This window comes from Ylistrum balloti, unplaced genomic scaffold (genome assembly GCF_031769215.1).
Source record: "Ylistrum balloti isolate Yb309-2 unplaced genomic scaffold, AGI_CSIRO_Ybal_v1 Utg369754, whole genome shotgun sequence".
In the NCBI taxonomy this organism is placed as follows: Eukaryota; Metazoa; Mollusca; class Bivalvia; order Pectinida; family Pectinidae; genus Ylistrum; species Ylistrum balloti.
In genome coordinates this window covers 447,231-462,488 of record NW_026781956.1, presented here as the reverse complement: position 1 = coordinate 462,488, position 15,258 = coordinate 447,231, and the positions used below count along the sequence as shown (strand labels likewise).

General features: G+C 38.2%; 1 protein-coding gene across 1 annotated transcript in view; it reads left to right on the top strand.

Moving 5' to 3' along the window:
- LOC132543360 (uncharacterized) overlaps positions 1 to 15,258 on the top strand; it is an 81,249-nt gene that overhangs the window by 62,748 nt on the left and 3,243 nt on the right. The window contains exons 20-22 of the mRNA XM_060206852.1: positions 8,952 to 9,365; positions 11,723 to 11,893; positions 13,246 to 13,279. Coding sequence (XP_060062835.1) covers positions 8,952 to 9,365; positions 11,723 to 11,893; positions 13,246 to 13,279 — 619 coding nt within the window. The remainder of the gene's footprint in view (positions 1 to 8,951; positions 9,366 to 11,722; positions 11,894 to 13,245; positions 13,280 to 15,258) is intronic.

Here is a 15,258-nt window from a genome sequence, read left to right as displayed (position 1 = left end):
TATGAATAGCATCACAATCACCACTACCTGTACATCACAATAACCACTACCTGTATGAATAGCATCACAATCACCACTACCTGTATGAATAGCATCACAATCACCACTACCTGTATGAATAGCATCACAATCACCACTACCTGTACACCACAATCACCACTACCTGTATGAATAGCATCACAATCAGCACTACCTGTATGAATAGCATCACAATCACCACTACCTGTACATCACAATCACCACTATCTGTATGAATAGCATCACAATCACCACTACCTGTATGAATAGCATCACAATCACCACTACCTGTACACCACAATCACCACTACCTGTATGAATAGCATCACAATCACCACTACCTGTATGAATAATATCACAATCACCACTACCTGTATGAATAGCATATCAATCATCAATACCTGTATGAGAAGCATCACAATCACCACTACCTGTATGAATAGCATATCAATCATCAATACCTGTATGAATAGCATCACAATCACCACTACCTGTATGAGTAGCATATCAATCATTAATACCTGTATGAGTAGCATCACAATCACCACTACCTGTATGAGTAGCATATCAATCATCAATACCTGTATGAGAAGCATCACAATCACCACTACCTGTATGAATAGCATCACAATCACCACTACCTGTATGAGTAGCATATCAATCATTAATACCTGTATGAGTAGCATCACAATCACCACTACCTGTATGAGTAGCATATCAATCATCAATACCTGTATGAGAAGCATCACAATCACCACTACCTGTATGAATAGCATATCAATCATCAATACCTGTATGAATAGCATCACAATCACCACTACCTGTATGAATAGCATATCAATCATCAATACCTGTATGAGAAGCATCACAATCACCACTACCTGTATGAGTAGCATCACAATCACCACTACCTGTATGAATCATCACAATCACCACCACAATCACCACTACCTGTATGAGTAGCATCACAATCACCACTACCTGTATGAGAAGCATCACAATCACCACTACCTGTATGAATAGCATATCAATCATCAATACCTGTATGAATAGCATCACAATCACCACTACCTGTATGAGTAGCATATCAATCATTAATACCTGTATGAGAAGCATCACAATCACCACTACCTGTATGAATAGCATATCAATCATCAATACCTGTATGAATAACATCACAATCACCACTACCTGTATGAGTAGCATATCAATCATCAATACCTGTATGAGAAGCATCACAATCACCACTACCTGTATGAATAGCATATCAATCATCAATACCTGTATGAATAGCATCACAATCACCACTACCTGTATGAATAGCATATCAATCACCACTACCTGTATGAGTAGCATCACAATCACCACTATCTGTACATCACAATCACCACTACCTGTATCAGTACATCACAATCACCACTACCTGTATGAATAGCATCACAATCACCACTACCTGTATGAGTAGCATCACAATCACCACTATCTGTATGAATAGCATCACAATCACCACTACCTGTATGAATAGCATCACAATCACCACTACCTGTATGAATAGCATCACAATCACCACTACCTGTACACCACAATCACCACTACCTGAATAGCATCACAATCACCACTACCTGTATGAATAGCATCACAATCACCACTACCTGTACATCACAATCACCACTATCTGTATGAATAGCATCACAATCACCACTACCGGTATGAATAGCATCACAATCACCACTACCTGTATGAATAGCATCACAATCACCACTACCTGTATGAATAGCATCACAATCACCACTACCTGTATGAGTAACATCACAATCACCACTACCTGTACATCACAATCACCACTACCTGTATGAATAGCATCACAATCACCACTACCTGTATGAATAGCATCACAATCACCACTACCTGTATGAGTAGCATCACAATCACCACTACCTGTATGAATAGCATCACAATCACCACTACCTGTATGAATAGCATCAATCACCACTACCTGTATGAATACAATCACCACTACCTGTACATCACAATCACCACTACCTGTATGAATAGCACAATCACCACTACCTGTATGAATAGCATCACAATCACCACTACCTGTATGAGTAACATCACAATCACCACTACCTGTATGAGTAACATCACAATCACCACTACCTGTACATCACAATCACCACTACCTGTATGAATAGCATCACAATCACCACTACCTGTATGAATAGCATCACAATCACCACTACCTGTATGACCACTACCTGTATCACAATCACCACTACCTGTATGAATAGCATCACAATCACCACTACCTGTATGAATAGCACCACAATCACCACTACCTGTATGAATAGCATCACAATCAGCACTACCTGTATGAATAGCATCACAATCACCACACAATCACCACTACCTGTACTACAATCATGAGTAGCATATCTATACCTGTATGATAGCATCACAATCACCACTACCTGTATGAGTAGCATCAATCATCAATACCTGTATGAGAAGCATCACAATCACCACTACCTGTATGAATAGCATGTATCAATCATCATCAATACCTGTATGAGTAGCATCACAATCACCACTACCTGTATGAATAGCATCACAATCACCACTACCTGTATGAGTAGCATCACAATCACCACTACCTGTATGAATAGCATCACAATCACCACTACCTGTATGAGTAACATCACAATCACCACTACCTGTATGAATAGCATCACAATCACCACTACCTGTATGAATAGCATCACAATCACCACTACCTGTATGAGTAGCATCACAATCATCAATACCACAATCACCACTACCTGTATGAATAGCATCACAATCACCACTACCTGTATGAGTAACATCACAATCACCACTACCTGTATGAGTAGGATCACAATCACCACTACCTGTATGAAAAGCATCACAATCACCACTATCTGTACATCACAATCACCACTACCTGTATGAATAGCATCACAATCACCACTACCTGTATGAATAGCATCACAATCACCACTACCTGTATGAGTAACATCACAATCACCACTACCTGTATGAGTAACATCACAATCACCACTACCTGTATCACAATCACCACTCACCACTACCACTACCTGTATGAATAGCATCACATTCACCACTATCTGTACATCACAATCACCACTATCTGTACATCACAATCACCACTACCTGTATGAGTAGGATCACAATCACCACTACCTGTATGAATAGCATCACAATCACCACTACCTGTATGAATAGCATCACAATCACCACTATCTGTACATCACAATCACCACTACCTGTATCAGTACATCACAATCACCACTACCTGTATGAATAGCATCACAATCACCACTATCTGTACATCACAATCACCACTACCTGTATCAGTACATCACAATCACCACTACCTGTATGAATAGCATCACAATCACCACTACCTGTATGAATAGCATCACAATCACCACTACCTGTATGAATAGCATCACAATCACCACTACCTGTATGAGTAGGATCACAATTACCACTACCTGTATGAATAGCATCACAATCATCACTACCTGTATGAGTAGCATCACAATACCACTAAGTGTATAAATAGCATCACAATACCACTAACTGTATAAATAGTGACACATCTACTACCTGTAAAATATTATTAATGCTCACTTGATGTAATGCATCAATGCATGAAGAATCTGCTTAAGTTTGATTTCTATCTGCCATTATATAAATTGGATTCCTTGTGATACAGCGTAGTGCTGGCTGGCGTGCTTCCTCCTCATACTTCATATTTCACTCTCGTATAAAACTGTGACAGTAGATGATTACATGTCTAGATACCATGATTACTTTACAAGTCCTGTGATATTTACCCAGCAAACCATTATTGTAAAGGTATCATTGATGGCTCAGATTTTATTCTGTCCCTGATAGTAACAAACTTAACTCTATGTTGTTCCATATTATTCACTGATACGTAGTGTAAGTGGTAAATCTAATTACATCAATTTAATTCTTTAGTGATTTTGCTCCTTAATGTTTCAATTGATGAAATCCTCTTGATATACAATTTCCAAAAATCCTCTCCTTTATCTAGTGCCTTCTGTTCTTATTCACAAACTTTATCTGTTCTTGTTGACCTTTCTTCTCCTCAATATGTTGTTTGTTTATTTTCCTCCCCTTCAGTCTGTTTTTGTTCATTTTTTTCCTCTGTCTTTTCTTCTTTGTCCACTTAGTCGTTTGGCTGTTCTTTCTGAATTCATTCACATTCCAATCTGGTCATGTACACCCTCTTCCTTGCCTTTGTCCACTCTGGTAATGTTCATCCTTCTGTTGGCCTTTGTCCACTCTGGTAATGTTCATCCTTCTGCTGGCCTCTGTTTGGTCTGGTATTGTTCATCGGTCTGGTAATGTTCATCTTTCTGCTGGCTTCTGTTCAGTCTGGTAATGTTCATCTTTCTGCTGGCCTCTGTTCAGTCTGTTTAATGTTCATCCCTCTGCTGGCCTCTGTTCAGTCTGGTTAATATTAATGCCCTTCCTGGCCTCTGGTTTAGTCTGGTTAATGTTCATCCTCTTCCTGGCCTCTGTTCAGTCTGGTTAATATTGATGCCCTTCCTGGCCTATGTTCAGTCTGGTTAAATTTATACTCTTCCTGGCCTCTGTTCAGCCTGGTTAATATTGATGCCCTTCCTGGCCTCTGTTCAGCCTGGTTAATATTTATACTCTTCCTGGCCTCTGTTCAGTCTGGTTAAATTTATACTCTTCCTGGCCTCTGTTCAGCCTGGTTAATATTTATACTCTTCCTGGCCTCTGTTCAGTCTGGTTAAATTTATACTCTTCCTGGCCTCTGTTCAGCCTGGTTAATATTTATACTCTTCCTGTGTGGTGTTCATCAGTTTCTTATTCAGATCTGATTATGAATATGTGGACTTATTAATAATATACACATTCAAATTGTCACAACTGTCACAAATGCACAATAATTTCTAAGGGAATTCTGTTGACTTTTGATATTTGCACTTTATCTGAACCTGTTGTCTAACTTTAAAAGAGGATGCTGATAGTAGGAAAGAAGCCTCTGTAAGTCACATAGCAAGACTGCCCAAGCCTCATGTTTGTGTTCCTTGTTAAGTACTACAAATTATCCTGATGAGTATGATGCTAATCAGTGAGGTCTGATTAACATCTAATGGTTTGTTGTACAGTGGTGATGATTAGTTGTACAATGGTGAAGATTTGGTGTACAGCAGTGATGGTTTGGTGTACAGCAGTGATGGTTTGGTGTACAGTAGTGATGGTTTGGTGTACAGTGGTGATGATTAGTTGTACAATGTGATGGTTTGGTGTACAGCAGTGATGGTTTGGTGTACAGCAGTGATGGTTTGGTGTACAGTAGTGATGGTTTGGTGTACAGTAGTGATGGTTTTGTGTACAGTAGTGATGGTTTGGTGTACAATGGTGAAGATTTGGTGTACAGTGGTGAAGATTTGGTGTACAGCAGTGATGGTTTGGTGTACAGTAGTGATGGTTTGGTGTACCGTAGTGATGGTTTGGTGTACAGTGGTGATGGTTTGGTGTACAGTAATGATGGTTTGGTGTACAGCAGTGATGGTTTGGTGTACAGCAGTGATGGTTTGTTGTACAGCAGTGATGGTTTGGTGTACAATGATGATGGTTTGGTGTACCGTAGTGATGGTTTGGTGTACAGTGGTGATGGTTTGGTGTACAGTAGTGATGGTTTGGTGTACAGCAGTGATGGTTTGGTGTACAGCAGTGATGGTTTGGTGTACAGTAATGATGGTTTGGTGTACAGTAGTGATGGTTTTGTGTATAATGATGATGGTTTGCTGTACAATGGTGAAGATTTGGTGTACAGTGGTGAAGATTTGGTGTACAGTAGTGATTGTTTGGTGTACAGTAGTGATGGTTTTAGTGATGGTTTGGTGTACAGTGGTGAAGATTTGGTGTACAGTGGTGATGATTAGTTGTACAATGTGATGGTTTGGTGTACAGTGGTGGTGGTTTGGTGTACAGTAGTGATGGTTTGGTGTACAGTGGTGAAGATTTGATGTACAGTGGTGATGGTTTGGTGTACAGTGGTGAAGGTTTGGTGTACAGTAGTGATGGTTTTGTGTACAGTGGTGAAGATTTGGTGTACAGTAATGATGGTTTGGTATACAGTAGTGATGGTTTGGTGTACAGTGGTGAAGATTTGGTGTACAGTGGTGATGGTTTGGTGTACAGTAGTGATGGTTTGTTGTACAGTAGTGATGGTTTGGTGTACAGTAGTGATGGTTTGGTGTACAGTAGTGATGGTTTGGTGTACAGTGGTGATGGTTTGGTGTACAGTAGTGATGGTTTGGTGTACAGTGGTGATGGTTTGGTATACAGTAATGATGGTTTGGTATACAGTAGTGATGGTTTGGTGTACAGTGGTGAAGATTTGGTGTACAGCAGTGATGGTTTGGTGTACAATGGTGGAGATTTGGTGTACAGTAGTGATGGTTTGGTGTACAGTAGTGATGGTTTGGTGTACAATGGTGGAGATTTGGTGTACAGTGGTGATGGTTTGGTGTACAGTAGTGATGGTTTGGTGTACAGTGGTGAAGATTTGGTGTACAGTAGTGATGGTTTGGTGTACAGTAGTGATGGTTTGTTGTACAGTAGTGATGGTTTGGTGTACAGTGGTGAAGATTTGGTGTACAGTAGTGATGGTTTGGTGTACAATGGTGGAGATTTGGTGTACAGTGGTGATGGTTTGGTGTACAGTAGTGATGGTTTGGTGTACAGTAGTGATGGTTTGTTGTACAGTAGTGATGGTTTGGTGTACAGTGGTGAAGATTTGGTGTACAGTAGTGATGGTTTGTTGTACAGTAGTGATGGTTTGTTGTACAGTGGTGATGGTTTGGTGTACAGTAGTGATAGTTTGTTGTACAGTAGTGATGGTTTGTTGTACAGTGGTGATGGGTTGGTGTACAGTAGTGATGGTTTGTTGTACAGTGGTGATGGTTTGGTGTACAATGGTGATGGTTTGGTGTACAGTAGTGAAGGTTTGGTGTACAGTAGTGATGGTTTTGTGTACAGTAGTGATGGTTTGGTATACAATGGTGATGGTTTGGTGTACAGTAGTGATGGTTTGGTGTACAGTAGTGATGGTTTGGTGTACAGTGGTGAAGATTTGGTGTACAATGGTGATGGTTTGGTGTACAGTAGTGATGGTTTGGTGTACAGTGGTGATGGTTTGGTGTACAGTAGTGATGGTTTGGTGTACAGTATTGATGGTTTGGTGTACAGTAGTGATGGTTTGGTGTACAGTGGTGAAGGTTTGGTGTACAGTGGTGAAGATTTGGTGTACAGTAGTGATGGTTTGGTATACAATGGTGATGGTTTGGTGTACAGTAGTGATGGTTTGGTATACAATGGTGATGGTTTGGTGTACAGTAGTGATGGTTTGGTATACAATGGTGATGGTTTGGTGTACAGTAGTGATGGGAGTAGTGATGGTTTGGTGTACAATGGTGATGGTTTGGTGTACAGTAGTGATGGTTTGGTGTACAGTAGTGATGGTTTGGTGTACAGTGGTGAAGATTTGGTGTACAGTGGTGAAGATTTGGTGTACAGTAGTGATGGTTTGGTATACAATGGTGATGGTTTGGTGTACAGTAGTGATGGGAGTAGTGATGGTTTGGTGTACAATGGTGATGGTTTGGTGTACAGTGGTGATGGTTTGGTGTACAGTAGTGATGGGAGTAGTGATGGTTTGGTGTACAGTGGTGAAGGTTTGGTGTACAGTAGTGATGGTTTGTTGTACAGTGGTGATGGTTTGGTGTACAGTGGTGATGGTTTGGTGTACAGTAGTGATGGTTTGTTGTACAGTGGTGATGGTTTGTTGTACAGTGGTGATGGTTTGGTGTACAGTGGTAAAGATTTGGTGTACAGTAGTGATGGTTTTCCTTTTGTTACAGTATGATAATATGCTACATTAAAGTAATCAAGCTCCCACATCAAATATGCTGATGCTAGTCTATTAATTATACCCCCCGCAACGAAGTTAGGGGGGGTATACTGGAATCAGGTTGTCCGTCTGTCTGTAGACATATTTTGTCTGGCTAACTCCTCCTAAACCTGTGAACCGATTTTGATGAAACTTTACAGGAATCATGTGTCAGTTATTTGACCGATTGTATTCAAACTTAGTAAAAAGATGTAATTCAGTAAGGCCAATAATTGGACATATTAGACGTTTCCCAAACTGTTACCGCGGAAACACAATCCTGGCCTCTGATTATCAACCGATTGCCAGATGAGTTTGAGATTGATGTAGTACCCACTTATTATAGTGACCATTTTTTTTGTCTCTGTGGCCCTTCAGTGGAAAATATTACTTCAATAAAGATGTAAGTATTGCAAGACTCTCTTGATCATGAACAGCATGTATTCCACCCCTTCTGATTTCCAGAAATGCAGGCACATGCAGAATATGTCAATTACTCTCAGAATAACACTTTAACTTATCCATTGACTCGTTGCAGTGTGCGGGGGGTATTGGTCAGCCATCTAGGCGACAGTTCTAGTTACATTTGTTTTCAGTGATTTTCTTGAATATACTAATATTGTACATGGTGATGCGCAATAGTGTCTGGTTTGTTTTCAATCCAAAATTTTACAAATGGCTTCCATTTCACATCAATTAGGCCAAAATAATTAGGGACAGGACCAAATGAGACCTGTCAAGCAGAGTATTGAATGCTCTCTTTAGAACTACAGTCAAATTTTGTATAAAAAAACCCGAGCTATATTTCATTGATGACTTTATATTCATTACTGTGAAAACCAGAAATTTTTTTATCAGAAAATAGGAAAACATCTGTATTAATTACATCAATGTGATAATATGGCAATGTAAAGTTGATTTCTTTCTTTAGAGCAAACCACCTGTGCCTGTGGGAGCTGCTAAACGCCCTATCAAACGTCCTCCACTTTCACAAACAAAGGAGGAAGAAGCCAACACACCTCGTAACCCCCTGGCTGCTCCCAGTCAGCGTATTACAGCAGAAGTTGTCAGTCAGCGTCAAGGACAGGAGATTGCACGCGAGAAAGAAAAGGAGGCAAGGGAAAGAGAGAAAGGACTTAAGAAGGAGAAAGAGATGATGAAGAAAAATATAAGTGGCACTGTGAAGCCAAGCAAGTCCTTCCATCCTGATGATGACTGTGACAAACTACATGATGCGGTGGGGAAGTACGGTACAGACGAGGCACAGATCATGGAGATCCTCACCCAGCGTTGTAACGCCCAGAGGCAACAAATTAGGAAGTTGTACAGCAGCAAGTTCAAACAGGTCAGACTGAGCAGAAACCATGTCATTATTGTATAACTACTTCTCTTACTTTGGTTTGTTTTTATCATTATATTTATTTCATTATTTCACTTACCGTGTTTATATATATAGTTCATGCAGAGAAACATGCTATTTCTGTTCAAGATTCCTTAAAAACTTAGAATTTAAACCCTTTCTTCCTGAAATTCTCATTTTTCAAAAGGCACATAGACTTCAAAATTTTACAAAAATAAATAATAAATCTCTATGATACACGAGTTCCTTACCTAACTTTCTGACGAAGCAACTTGTTACAATATCTGCAAACCAATCCTAGGGTTGTCCAGAATTGTATTAAGCTTGAAAGGAGATGCGAGTTTTAAGTACTGTGTTATAGTATGCCATAGTTTTTTAAGGATTTAAAAAGGTAACACATACTTAAGCAATGCACCAAGTAGACTTTTCTAATGTTACCAATAGCTAAAGACTTGTGTTGAAAAATATTATAAGCATATTTTGCAATCCAATGATATCATCATGTGTTCTGAAATTTTAAATTCTATTAGACTTAAGGTGACTGAATGTTTTTACATTTCTGATGTGAAGTGGAAATCCAAAGAATAAAACTAAACAGTAATTAATGATAATTTGCTTTTATCACCTGTCAGTATTCCAAATAGTGCTGTTAGTATATGTCACATATCTCTTGTCTTGTTGCCAGAGTGGGTGTGTAGATTGAATGGTCTCAAGAGGGCTGTGACAGGTACTGTTAGAACCTGGTTTTTTATTTGTAAAGGAGAATGACCAGGAGATGTTTGATGTTAATTGTGGATAGAGCTACCTCATTTACACACAGCAGGAAAGCAATTTGTCAGGATAAATCACATCCAAACATTGTCCCCAGTCAGTACAGCACAAGCTATTAGTGTTGAGAACCTTTTTTGTACTCTGTGACCCTGAAATGCCATGCTCTTGCATCGTGATTAAAATCAGTAGAGACTTTAGAGTTCTATTGCTCTTTGTTGCTTGTTCAGCAAATATGTCAACTTAAAGGTAGCAATGACAAGTAAAGAGGTTTAGTTGCCTGTACTGTTAGCTTACCAAATTCCTGGGCTGAGCTGTAGCATCATGAACCAAGTACAAACTAGATGTATGAAATTTACAGTTTGTCAAAATCCAAAAGACATAAAGAAAGGCACCCCAACTTCAGTATATGCAACAACTCTGAATTTTTTAATTCATGAAGACATAAGTTTATAGATAGCTTTAGGTTCTTATTTCATTGAAGTGGGATTGTAAGACCACAGACCTCTGAACAGGCATATGGTAAAACATGCCAAGCAATAGGAATCATTAGCCAAGGAAATGAAAAACCTGTAACCATTATAACCTTCTCCTCTCAAACGTATAAACTAAATTAATTTCATTAAAAATTTACATTTCAATTTCATTTCAATTTTTCAATGATAGTTTCTATGGTTACAGAGACTATATTCTGTGGTTGATCAAGTCATGTCTGGTAAATCTGTGATAAATTACTAGCTCAATGTAACAGCTACCTTTGTTACTAAACTTAAGCAACAGTGTTTGGTTGAACTATATATTCCTTGCCAATGGCTGTATCGATAAACTGATGCATTGTAATGCATTTCTTCCTTTTATCACCTCTACCATTGACTAACTGGAGACCTCTTATTGATTGTTTAGCAAGCACCTGCTGGAGGTATATGTGACCTTAGGGAAGGCCGTTCTAGTTAATTTAAGACTTGCTAGTTTAAGCTGTGGAGAAAAAAGTCTATGAATTTAAACAATATGAAAGGCTTGGTAACAACAATCAAATTCAAAATTGATACAAGAGCAAAAGATGAGCAAAAGAAAGTGACTGCCTGACAATAATATCATATCATGTCATACTGTAGACATGTCTAGAAGGTTGTTAGATCTACATCAAAGGCCTTGTCATATGACATAGAAATATACTAATATTATTTCCAAGTTTGCAAGGTACCTTCAAACTGCTCCATATTGAAAGTTTTGTCATTAGTGTAATAACATCTGCATGAAAATAAAAAAAAACAAAAAACAGTTTCACATCAAAATACTCAGGTTATTAGAGATGAAGACCTTCAGCCCACTGGTTGATTTCAGCCTTTTTAACACTCTGAAAACAGGGCATTTCATATATAGTATCCACTAAGACTAAAAAAAAAAATCCAGTTCAGCCTTTGTTAAGCCTGTCCATTTTCATCTGTTATCTTCAGATAGGGAAAATAACAGAGTCTCTTTCTTGATATTGCTTTAGAGAGTTAATATGGTAACAGAATTGGTGAAAAATTTAAATACTTTGAAATTGAATGTTAAAATTCTTTTGGCAACAGGACCTTCAAAAGGATCTAGAGAGGGTGTTACAAGGAGACTACGAGGAAATCCTGCTGGGACTATTACAGACCCCAGCAGAGTATGATGCTCACAGTGTACATGAAGCCTTGGATGGGATGGGCACACGAGATGGTACAATGCTTGGTATCATTGTCACCAGGGACAAACAGGTCAGTGACTTGGTTCAGGGTATCACTGTTGACAGTGACAAACATGTCATTGACTCAGATCAGGACATCACTGTCGACAGTGACAAATAGGTCAGTGACTTTGACCAGAATATCACTGTCAGCAACCTTGGCATACAAGTCAGTTACTTAATTTGGGTTGTCACTTTCAACAGGATACCATAATCCAAGGTAACAGACATGTTAGTGACTTAATCAGGCTATCTCTTTCAACAATGACAAACATATCAATGGCTGATCATGGTACAACTGTTGACGGTCACAATCATGTCATTGACTCAAATCATTGTGTCACTGTTAACAGTAACAAGCATTTAAGTGACTATCAGGCTATCAATTTCAACAATAACAAACATATCAGTGACAAACATGTCAGTATTTCATATAAGGGTATCACTGTTGAAAGTGATTAACATGTTAGTGACTAGAATCAAGGTATCTTAAGGCAATCTTTAGTCAGATATAGAGGACATTCACCAGATGTAGAGAACTGTCACTAGATATAGAGGACTGTCACCAGATATAGAGAACTGTCACCAGATATATAGGACTGTCACCAGATATAGAGAACTGTCACCAGATATAGAGAACTGTCACCAGATATATAGGACTGTCACCAGATATATAGGACTGTCAACAGATATATAGGACTGTTACCAGATATATAGGACTGTCACCAGATATAGAGAACTGTCACCAGATATATAGGACTGTCACCAGATATAGAGAGCTGTCACTAGATATAGAGAACCATCTATATAGAGGACACCAGGTAGAGAGAAATGTTACCATATATAGAGACCTGTAAGGAACTGTCACCAGATACAGAGAATATTTTCTGTTGGACCTAAATTGTCATCAATAGGCAAGATATGCCATTCAATTCTTAATTGTTATGTTGGAGTTATGGAATTGTCTGTCCTAGAGGCATAGGTATTTGCTATATTTGGGTTCAGTGTAGAAGGTAAAACACCAGAGTCATTATCCTAGTTCTATACTGTACTTCTATGTAATGAGGATGAAAACAAATTGATTTTGACATTTTTTGTGAATTTATGCAGTGTTTGTCAGAGCTAGTTAGACATCTATAGCATCACTTTGCCCTTGACATCTCACACTTGATATATAGTTTTCGCTTGATGTGTTTTGTTCTCTATGTGGCTTGAAATAGATGTTTCACTTCTGTCTAAGCCTTCTAAATGTGTTTACAGTTGAGGTTTCTCTCCCAGGGATATTAATATGTATATTTACTGGCAGTAAATTTCCTTAAATGTAGCCATATCCTACAGAAACATTTCCACATTTCCTCATTATGATGTATTTTTTTTTTTCAGGAAAAGAAGGCAATCGCTGATCATTACAAAAAAGGTTGGTTACATGGAGTTTTCTCCTTAAAATAACAGGAAAGATGATAAACTGCTTTTAGCAACATTTATAATCAAGTTTTCTTGATTTACCCAGAGGATTTCAATAGAGTTTCTCACACACAAAAAAATCCATTATACGCAGTTTTATGTGAAACTAATGGATGCGGGTAAAATTTCATTCTTTGGTAAGTCGATAGATTGGAGACAAAATTTGTGTGTCTTCTGTGTCAGCAGAGATAGAGCAATTGTTGATTATAGACAATTGTGGTTGACTCAAGGACAGACAAGACCACTACAATTATAGATGATTAGTCCCTGCTTTTTTGTAGCTGCCCTGTGTGTGCCAGCAGCTGCTGATGAAGGGAAATAGAATTGTGGTCAGCAACATCAATAAATAACTTCACTGACGACATAATCAGCTTTATTTCTGATTAATTTCCAACATAAACTGTAGTAAACATCCTATGAAATATCACTTACATTAGAAATCTGTTCTAATGATAGTTTTCACATACTGCAGACCATCAGTATAGCTTGTGTTTTGGTATCCTGATATTTTGTATATGTATATACACTAAAGCCATAAATTGGTTTAGGCAAAGACACTTGTTTAAGTATTAGTTTCTACCCTGGATTGTATATACACATACGTCATGATCTGTGATGGTCAAGGCCTGGCAATTGTGAAAATCTTGGTTTTGTCCTGGTTTGGAATGGTGATATCTGGGTACCTTAAAGATCCAAGTAATGTGCACATGTAATTTTTGCAGGTACTTTTTGGAGCTGAAAATATACTTCTACTTACATAATTTGTGAATTGAAAAACTCAGGCAAAAACTCATTTTATCTAACAAAAGTATACCCATACCAGTTATTTTGTGTTGGAGAACATGCCAATATTGCTTAGGGTTAAAGTTGTTCTTGCTTCAGTAAGGTGGTGAGGAAGGAGACTAACTAGAACGCAGAGATAACGTCTGGCTTACAAACTGTATCATTATAAAACATCATTGTGACAACATTTCCTTACCAAAGCACCATTCTATTGTCAGCTAACAAGCCATATAAACATCGTTTTAGAACCAATTTCCTATATCTTGACTGCTCACCTTGATTTATTATTAATTTATTCATAGAATTCCTTGTAAGACCGTGATTGTCTGAGATTGGGTTATGTTCTTTATGGAAGTGTTGTTTATCACAAATCTTCATTGACAGGTCAGAAGTAACCGTATTGTTTATCACTTCCTGTAGATTTATGGAGTTCTAGCAGGATCTCCTCTTCTCATAAGTCCTTCCAACCTGCTTCTCTGTTTAGGATACTACATTTGTTAATTCCAGCTTCACCAATACAATTAGTCCTTTCTTAGATCATCACTTCTTATACCATGTAGTTGAAAGTTTATTTTAGGTTGTTTGGCATGTTTTATCAATTGTTGCCATGTGTTAACTTTCAATTCAAACAATGTCTTCTCGGTAACCATGCAAGGACAAAGGGCTATTGAGGTTTGTTCAAATGAATAACCTTGACCTATTTTCAAGGTCACAGGGGGAAAATATGTTAAAATCTGTAACCAACTTCTTTTCAATTACCAAAAAGCCAAGGGTGCTGATTTAGGGCCTGAAGGAATGAAAGACTACCAAATTTGTCCAAATAAATGACCTTGACCCATTTTTAAGGTAACAGGGGGTCAAACATGTTGAAATCTTCAAAGGGCTTCTTAATAACCAAAAGTTCATGACTATAGATATTGGTTCTGTATTATAATTGGGCGATAGACTGCTAAATTGATTCAGATGATATCATATATATGCCTTTATAGTCAGATGAGTATGAAGGCTCATGGGCCTCTTGGTTTTGATAAGCTTTGTCTATGTTTTTTTGACTGCATGATGTTGACTCCTTGCAATTTTAGAGAGAAAACAGAAGTGCAATTTTCTGTGTGACTCTTGCCTTCCCAGAAATAAATTCACAAAATGTGC